General features: G+C 39.5%; 2 protein-coding genes across 2 annotated transcripts; both read right to left on the bottom strand.

Moving 5' to 3' along the window:
* Nucleotides 1-483: 483 nt before the first annotated feature.
* LOC117173582 lies at nt 484-1,089 on the bottom strand. Its single transcript, XM_033362224.1, has one exon. It carries the CDS (start codon nt 1,087-1,089, stop codon nt 484-486), a length of 606 nt encoding a protein of 201 aa, XP_033218115.1.
* Nucleotides 1,090-2,597: 1,508 nt separating this feature from the next.
* Nucleotides 2,598-3,272, bottom strand: LOC117173581. The gene has a single exon (XM_033362223.1). It carries the CDS (start codon nt 3,270-3,272, stop codon nt 2,598-2,600), a length of 675 nt encoding a protein of 224 aa, XP_033218114.1.
* Between the last annotated feature and the right edge of the window lie 6,037 nt (nt 3,273-9,309).

The following is a 9,309-nucleotide window of genomic DNA, read 5'->3' as shown; positions in this document are numbered from 1 at the left end:
AATAATTACGCAAATTATTATTTAATGTCCCATATCCAATTTTGGAATCACTTTTAGTTTATTGTCAGATAATTTCAGTGGAAAACCGTCCTTTTTGCATGTAAAAAAATAGTTTTGTTTAAAAAATTGTTTATAACAATCTGTAAATTATTCTTTATTTAATTTCGTTGGTTAGTCACTGTAATAAATGTCACTCTAATAATTATTGAAGAAAAAAATATTTTTTTCTACGAGGGGACGGCCGATTAGGAGACTTGTTTAACTAAATTGTGAATCACTTTTGTTCAGAAAAATCAATTCAGCTATGAGAAAAACTCGTGAATAAAGAATTTGTTTATAGAAATGTTTATAAAAACAATAGTTGTTAACTCATGCTAATTTTTTTGTTACAAATTATGTCTCTTATAAAAAATATTAGCTAACAGCGTGCTAAACTCTTCATATGTGAGTCTGTGGCTTCCCAAAACGCGTTTGAGATGTGTCTTAACCAGCTTGACCTCGGCTTCCCAGATGCCTCCAAAGTGAGGAAGCTTCTGGGGGGATAAAGTGCCATGTTACCCCTTGTATCGCCAGTGATCCAGATAGACCTGTCCAATCCAGCTGCGCAGATTCGAAAGCCACCCGTAACTCGAAATCGGCCCGATGGAAATACGTGCCGTTGTCGCTCCACATCTCAGAGGGCTTGCCTCTGCGACTGAATAATCTCGTTAAAGCACCCATCAAGCTGTCGGTTGTCATGTCGCCAACGAGTTCGAGATGCAGCATTTTGGTAGCGAAGCATACCAAGACAACTATGTAGCCTTTGGTTGAACGAATGCCTCTGCCCTTAGCAGATAGTATTTGGAAGGGTACCACATAATCTAATCCGGTCTTTGAAAAGGGCCGGCTAGGAGTGACACGCGCTACTGGGAGAGGAGCCATCACTTGGTTGGACGGCCGAGCTCGAGAGCGAATGCAAATAACACATTTCGCCAAGTCAGAGCGGAGCTTCCTTTTCCTACACGGATCCAAGCACGATGTAGCGTGAAACGTGTAGTGAACGTTGGTGCGCCCAACTGATGATGAGGCCTGCAAGCGAACAGCGGCCATCGATCACTGGTGGGTGTTTCTCTGCATACGATAAACTGGAATTCTGCAGGCGACCTCCAATTCTTATGATCCCATCAGTGTCAATAAACGTGCTCAGACCCTTAAAGGGAGGCCGCGCAGGTGAAGGATTTGGACTTCGTAATCGTTTGAACTCTTCTTGAAGCCACAATGATTGACTTAGGCGAACGCAGACATAAAATGCAACCTTCAATTCATTCACGGAGGAGTCTTCCGAGATCCGAGTATCGGCTTAAGAGTTCGGTTTCGAAGTTCTTGATTGCGCAACAAACCCTTTTCGTCGGAGCATTGACGAATGATTCAACTGGAGCTGAGTTATTGGCGGAAGGCCAAAGGTTATCGGAGGAGGCAAGCCAGTCAGGACCAGTCCACCACAATTTGCACGATAAAAGCTGCTGAGGTTCAACGCCACGCGTTGCCAAATTTGCCGGGTTAGATTCCGTGGGAACATAACGCCAGATTGATGCTGGCAGCAGCTCCTGAACATGTTCGATGTAATTATCTATCAGAGCGTTTCCGATGGGTTCAGTAGATCGCAGTCAATGCAGCAATATTTGAGAATCAGTCCAGGCAATACGATTCTCAGTGGGTATGTCCAACTCAGACGACAATGATCGAAGCAATTGAGCCGCTAACAACGCGGCTCTGAGTTCTAAACGAGGAATTGTCATTCTAGGGGCTTGCGTGACAGGTGGCCGAAGACTGCGAATTGGTGAAAGTTTGTTCTTGGCTGTAAGAAGTCGAGTGCCGGTCTGACTCGTGATTGAGTTAACACGAGAGTAAACTGTGGCAGCCATGGCCCGGTGGCTTGCATTAAAAAATACATGTAACTGGAGCTGAGCAGTGGGCTGAGTGTCGACCCATCGAGGAATAGATAGTTCACTGATCGCCTGAGATTCGTTATAAATTCGGCCCATCGGTTGGTGTATGAGTGTGGAATTGTTACATCCCACTCAAGACCTGGTCTCCACAAATCCTGGACAAGTAGTTTTGCCAGCAGAATAACGGGCGCAATCCAACCGCACGGATCAAATAATCTCGCCGTGGTTGCTGAAATGTTGCGCTTCGTAGAATCATGTAAGTTAATCTTGGGTGGTGTCAGACGAAAGTAATCATTCTGCGGATCCCAGCAAACGCCAAGTTCGTTGATGAGACCGTCGCTGACGGTTTTGTTCGGCTGAATCCTCTAGCAGCTCCAGTCGATTTGCGACCCATTTGCGGAGAGGAAAACCGCCAAGCTGCAGAAAATGATTAGGCTGATCCCGTAGATTCTTGGCTTCACGGAGGTCATTGCTTCCTGTCAATATGTCGTCGACAAAGCGATCCTTCGAAAGTGCTCGGGCTGCCTTTGGCAAGGCTGAACCATGATCTGTACAGAATTGTTTCAAGGATCTGAGAACTAGATAGGGCGAACATGACGCACCATAAGTCACAGTCAACAGTTGATAATGGACGACTGTATCATTCTCACTGGCACTCCATATGATTTGCTACAAGTCGACATCTTGTTCATTCACTAGAATCTGCCGATACATGATGCCGACATCGGCGCTGAAAGCAATCCTGTGGCGTCTCCATCGAATCAGCATGTGGCCTAAAGTGGTATTTAGCGTAGGCCCAGTGTGAAGTATGTCATTAAGACTGTAGACAGTGAACGTAGGTCTAGATACATTGAAGACCACTCCAAGACGGCGGTGATGGTCTCCCCGTTGCCAAATTCCATGATGTGGTATGTAGTAAGTAGAGTGAGCGTCAGAGCGCAGCTTGGGTGGAGGTATAGGTCTCATGTAACCAAGTTGAGCGTATTCCGTCATTAAACAGATGTATGCCTTTGCCATTTCGACGTCTTGACTCAACCGCCGATGCAAAGAGCTCAGGGATGCCAACGCTACATTTAAACTTTCGCCGAGCATTTCCAAACCTTCAGGTTTCACTGATAGGCGAACTATATATCGTCCTTTGGAAGTTCGTTGGTGACAAGCGAAGATTAATTTGCACGTTTCGTCCAACGGGAAATGGCGTAAGACGCGAGGCATCATCTCGTTTCGTCGAAGCAGCTCGGGTCGCAGGAACGAATGGTAAAAACCGGCTCCTAGGAGGAGATCCACAGCTCGAGGATGGCCGAATCGTGGGTCAGCGAGATCCAGTCCTTGCCAATCGTGCATTACTTGCTCATTTGTAAATCCATCCGGTGTAGCGCGGTTGAATTTCTGGAGACAACAAACTCCAACGGAAACAGACGGAGGACCGTCGGCTGGGTGAATGTGAAAGTGAGTCGGATTCGAGCGTGGTCCATTGGATCACCCGCTACACCACTGATAGCGAAAGCCGTTTTGTGTAAGGAGGCTCGAAGTTTGTGCGCAAGACTTGTTGAGGTTAATGTTACTTTAGCACAGGGATCCAGCAATGCTCGTACCATCACAGGTGGCCCGTCGTTGCAACTTGTTCTAACCATGGCTGTGGGGAGGAGAACTAGTCATGAGCGAGATGCATCCGGGGTAGTGGTGGATGTCTCAGAAGATATATTGCTGGTCCGAGAAAGTTTCGCCGGCGAATGTTCATTTGATGCCGGCGCTTCTCGCTTCAGATCGGTGGGGTGGAGCATTGTGTGATGACGGCTTTGGCAGACCATACAAGTCCCAGGGGACGGGCAATTGTTTGCAGAGTGACCTGCTCTCAAGCAGTTGAAACAAAGACCCGTCTTCGTGGCGAATTCTCGGCGATTCATTGAAGTTCGGCGCAAGAAACTGCTACAGCGACGATATATACAGTACGATATCGTCGTTGTAGAAACTTTGAAAGACCAGCGTAGGTAGCGTAGGTATCTCGTGTCGCATTGGTGCAATGTTGCGCAGGGCCGTGAGATGGCCTTGTACCAATAAGCGCGGGTGTTCATAGCGGGCCTCCATTAATACCCATGCCGTGGCATAGTTGGCGCCTGTCACTTGCATTGTTTCTATTGTGCTCTTTGCGTCGCCTTGAACTTGAGCCTTTAAATAAAACATCCGCTAGACGTCACTAAGATGTGTGTTCGCATGTATAAGATTGCGAAAGTGATCGCGAAACGTTTCCCAATCCTCGTGTCTTCCAGAAAACAGAGGAACCTCTATGGTCGGCAGTTTCCATCCTCCTTGCACATTAGTGTTAGAGGCCGCAGGGATCGCGACTACATTGTTTGTGGCCTGGGTAGCCGCTGAAATAGCGACCAGTGGAGGCTCGAACCGGCGTCGCTGCTCGTAGATTCGAGTGCGTGCGTTGACATAAGCACTCTCAATTTCTGCGTAAGAGTTTTCAATGTGGTAGTCTTCATTTGGAGGTAGATGGATGAGTCCCATGTGATTCTCCTGGAATGCGGCCTAATAATTCTCTAACAGCTCAAGACGAACATCCAGTGCCGTAGGTGTCCATTCGGCTTCAGGCTTGTCCAAAATTGTTGAGGAACATCGTCGTAACACATCACTCAGCACCATTTGCGTAGTCAACAAATTGTGATCTTCCCTGTAATGAATATTTAATCAGCTCGACAATTGATGGAGCAATGACAATTGAGTTGAATCCCGCCCGCCAAAGGCACCATAACCAATAAATAAAAGGAAGAAGAAAAGTATTTGCGGCGCATGCAGGTGCGTGCGTGGAAGCATACAGAAGAAAAAAAAGAAAGAGATGGAGATAGAAGATCCCTCGACTATTCCTTTGGCCGCCATGTTTTATCGTCTTGGGATCTTTCAAGAAAGGCTAAATGGTACTTGGTAGAGGGAGAGAGATTAATGCAGGAAGGTTTTCGACTGCATCTCCTCCCCTGCAAGTAATGAGAGATTGCTCGATTATGTATGAACAGAGAATGAAGGAGATTAAGAGAGCGAGTGAGATAAGGTTACGCGTAGGAGAATTCTCGACTACCCTTTCCACTGCACTCTCCCCTCCTTTGCTGTCCAGCTATGTGTGTGAGATTGCTCGACCAAATTTGATAATTTCATAAATTTTAAAATTCTCGACTGCCTCCTTCATTACACTTTCTCTCTCTTTATTATAACTATATGTGGGAGATTGCTTGACCAAATTTTATTAATAATTGCGCGTTTTGTTACTTACATGACGAGAATTGCCTTCAACGTATACCTGAGGACCCTTTATCTGTGCTTTTATTGTCGTCTGGCCTTTGTGTGCTCACCGCAATGAAACTTAATTAACTGCACTTGATTCACTTGTTATCACTTATCTCACACGGGTACACTAAATTCCGAAGGTATACAACCGATTGATATGTTTAAAGAAAAGTTCGCTCTGGTCGAAGCGTGAAGACCAACCGCGAGAGCTGACGCGCGGCAACCGGTGAGAGAACCATGGAAGGCTATCGCGGGGCGCCCTTTACTCGAGACAAGTTGAAATCAAACATAAACAAACAAAAGCGTTTTCTACGAAACGGCCTTCAATCTGGTTAATTCCCCAACAAGGTCGGACCCGACCTTAAAGGTCGGACCCGACGATTAAAAAATTCTCTGTGCGGCAATTTGTAGTACTCAAAAAGACAAATTATTTATTCTTATGACTTTTTTATTAAAAATATTACCAGATATTATAACGATAAAATAAAAATTAATTAAATGAATATTTTAAGCCAAATAACGCACGAAATGAAAATAGCCAGGCGAAGGATAATTTTAATTTTTTGATCCTCTGCAAGATTATCTTAATATCTTTTTAAATTTTCTTGCAAAATCAAGAATTCAAATTTTGACAAATGATGATTCGACAAAAATGATGCAATCAAACAAGATCTAAAAAATTTGTGATTGGTTAGTTTTAGATCGGACGAATAGTTTATATTTTATTTGGAAATAAAAACATTAAAAATAAAAAAATTAAATTTTTGGACAAACCACGTAGACTATAAAAAAATGAATAGACAAAAGTTGCTCTTAAAAAAAAGAACTGAAAATTTGCAATGGATAATTTTATAACAGAATGCGTAGTTTTTGTTTTAATTGTGAAAAATAGCATTAACAATCAAAAAAGTAAATTTTTGAAAAACGATGCAAGGCACGAAAAGAAATTCATTGACAATAGTTGTTCACCCAAAAAGGATATACAAATGATTTATTTATAAGTTTCAGAAAGGACGAATAAATGTTCTTTTCATCCTAAAAAATAAGATAAAAAATTAAAAATTAAATTTGTGGAAAAACGATACAAGGTGCAATTAAAATGTTTCATAATAATTATGTGTAATAGCATTCGAGCTTTTTTAAATTATAAAAACAAGACAATAACAATACTTTCGTTTCCATACCAAATCATATTATGAATTCTAATAATATAAATTAATGTTTAATATTAAATAAAAACAATAATTTGTCAGATACTTATTCTTAGTCTTTCCTCAATCAGATTCAATATTATTATTTATACATATTAGTCTTCGTTAATAATTTTCTTTTAGGTACGTTCAAACCGTTGAATATTAATAGGGTAGGGTGGGGCGAGATGAGCATAGGGGGTAATATGAGTCACCTTATTTTCTCGTAGGTTATCATTTATTTTGTAAGTGTTTTTGTATTAATATCAGGAAAAACATTATCAAACTTCTTTTTTGAAAATTTTTCGCTTAACGTTGAATAAATCTGTAAAAAACGAAAGTGAAAGTTTTAAGAGCTGTATTCTGCTATGTTGCATTTTTTTAGAAGGTTCAAGAGTCTCGCAAAATCACATATTAGATGTTTTTCCAGTGGTTATTTAGACAGCTTATTTATTAGATCTTACGTTTTCAACAGATTTATATATAGTTGTAAAACCGAAATAGGCAAAATTTTGATTTGACTTAAAAGTGTCATATGGGACGGAATGACCCTTCTAGAAATAATCAATTGAGATCGATAAGAAATAATGTAACTATTATTTCAATCGTTCCGAATCGTGTTTCTTAATTGTGCTAAAACAATTGGCAACGATTGAGCATTTTGCATTTCGAATTGTTTCCAATCGGGTACTTAGAATTTGCCACGTGATGGTAGCACTTTTGTCTGACGGGAATTATTTAAAGACAGTTATTTACTTTCTCGGAATAATATAACATTGAAACAAAATATATATTGAAACAAAGTAAATAAACATTTTGTGAATAATTCTTACCAGATGAAAGTGGTGCTACGAAAAAATGTGCTAATATTCTTTTATGTTAAAAATATAAAATCAGATGCAGGATAAAAATAAAAAAGTTGATTTTGTAATAATGAAGCAAAATTTTTATTCTTTATTATGTGCTTTTGGATTGTTTATTTCAGTGAAAATTTTTATAAATGGTTATATGTTTTAAAATCGGTTAAGATTTAAAAAAAAGTAAGCGAATAATTTAGAAACATGACTTAGTACTCAAAATAATGGACAAAATTCTTTCTAAATTGAACAGTGAATTTACATCAATGTCGGTGATATTATATTAGGTAATCCTTAGATTATGACATATTAATATATGTAAAAATGACAAGTTACCTATAATTTATTTAGTCTGAGTTTCAAAATATTGGCGCCATCTTGCCTTCTATAATGTTTCCAATCGTTTTCAATTGGGTATCCATTATTCTGAGTTAGGGGTTAAGTTTTCACTACAGCATTTTTATTTGGCCTGAATGATTCACAAGCGGCTCTTTATTCTGCCATACAAACAAAATTTCAAGAATATGAATTTAAAAATAAGTAAATAAACGTTTTACAATAATATACCGGCTAAATCAAACTCCGTACTTGATAATCATACTATATCACTGTTACATCGTTAAACGGTACGATTTTTGCATATTGTTAATCCATATACTTTTAACTATTCATTCGGTATACCGCCTAAACATGATATTTTGTTGCATTTGAAACTTTTGTTAAATTACTAAAAATTTAATATCTAACCAATAAACACGTGCGCGTCATGTGTGTTACAAAGGAAAACTGCCGAGGCTGTATTGCAGGCAAGTAAATTTACTCAATTCAATCCGATTGGGAACAATTGAGACAATTAGCAACAATTTAAACCGATTCAACTGTTGATTACTCTTAATCGTCATTAATCGTGTGTAATCGATTGTTTCTAGGAGGAGAGCGACCTCTTCTTATGCATTAATCTAAGCTCTTAGTGTAGCAGTCAGCAGGTTAGGATGCAGTGTTTAATATTATCAGGTTGTGCAGGGTGTTAATTATGGTGTAAACGTATAAAAAACTAATCTTGTCGACAAAAATGCCGAGAAAAAGTATGACTGCAGCACTGTTATAGGTATGATAATATAATATGAGTTGCTTTTAACCAGAAGAGAGAGCAATGTTTTTCTGGTGCATTTCTTAAATAACTTTGTTTGAAAACTCGTAAAATTTTATAAAAATAAGAAAAACATTGTTGTGGTTTAAAAATACGGCAGACATTTTTTTTTAAACTGTTTAATACTCCCATATATATGAAATTCAGTGTCGTGCAATAATTGCAGTGGACCAGTATAGTATTTAGGAGTTCCCTGGCGGACCGAAGAAACCGAATGGAGCCTCTACAAAGTACCCGTAAAGACCACATTGAGTCCCCATTCGGTTCGTTTTTAACAAACTCAAAAAACAGCAAACTCAACGTTTAAATTGTTGAAATTCGGATTCTACGTTAAAATTCCCTGAAGAGGGTCACGGAATAATCGCAATAGTTTTTTTTTGCAACGGTAAAAAGTTAAAAAAAAAAGACGTATAACGCCTGTTGACTGCTACCCTTCAAACGCATTATCTGTAAGTAGCAGTCAACGGGCGCTATAGATCCTATATATTATTTTAACTTTTTACCGCTGCAAAAAAAGTATTGCGATTACTCCGTGAGTTTTAAATAGAAAATTCAACGTAGAAACCGAATTTCAACAGTTTAAAAGTTGGTCTTGCTGTTTTTTTTTAGTTTTTTTAAAAAAGGAGCCGAATGGGGACCCAATGGGGTCTTTACGGGGCTTTGTATAGGCTCCATTCGGTTCCTTCGGTCCGCCAGGGTTTGCGTATTGTAGAATTTATCATTTACTGAGACAACGTACATGGTTAAGTCGAAATATTGCTAAACTTATTTCTGTAATATAATTATTAAAAGATATGTGGATATACCAGGTGTATACATATGAAACCGGTATTTTTTCAAGAAAAAAACACATTTATTTCAAGAGAATGATAACAAATATTTTATTCAAAGTATGCGCC

Source organism: Belonocnema kinseyi, chromosome 5 (assembly GCF_010883055.1).
Source record: "Belonocnema kinseyi isolate 2016_QV_RU_SX_M_011 chromosome 5, B_treatae_v1, whole genome shotgun sequence".
Taxonomy (NCBI): Eukaryota; Metazoa; Arthropoda; class Insecta; order Hymenoptera; family Cynipidae; genus Belonocnema; species Belonocnema kinseyi.
The sequence above is the reverse complement of the archived record's forward strand: the minus strand, read 5'-3'. Positions and strand labels throughout refer to the sequence as shown.

Bases quoted from the DNA above. Each gene is read 5' to 3' on its own strand.
- LOC117173582 (XM_033362224.1), bottom strand. From the start codon at position 1,089: ATGGCCGCTGTTCGCTTGCAGGCCTCATCATCAGTTGGGCGCACCAAC.
- LOC117173581 (XM_033362223.1), bottom strand. From the start codon at position 3,272: ATGCACGATTGGCAAGGACTGGATCTCGCTGACCCACGATTCGGCCAT.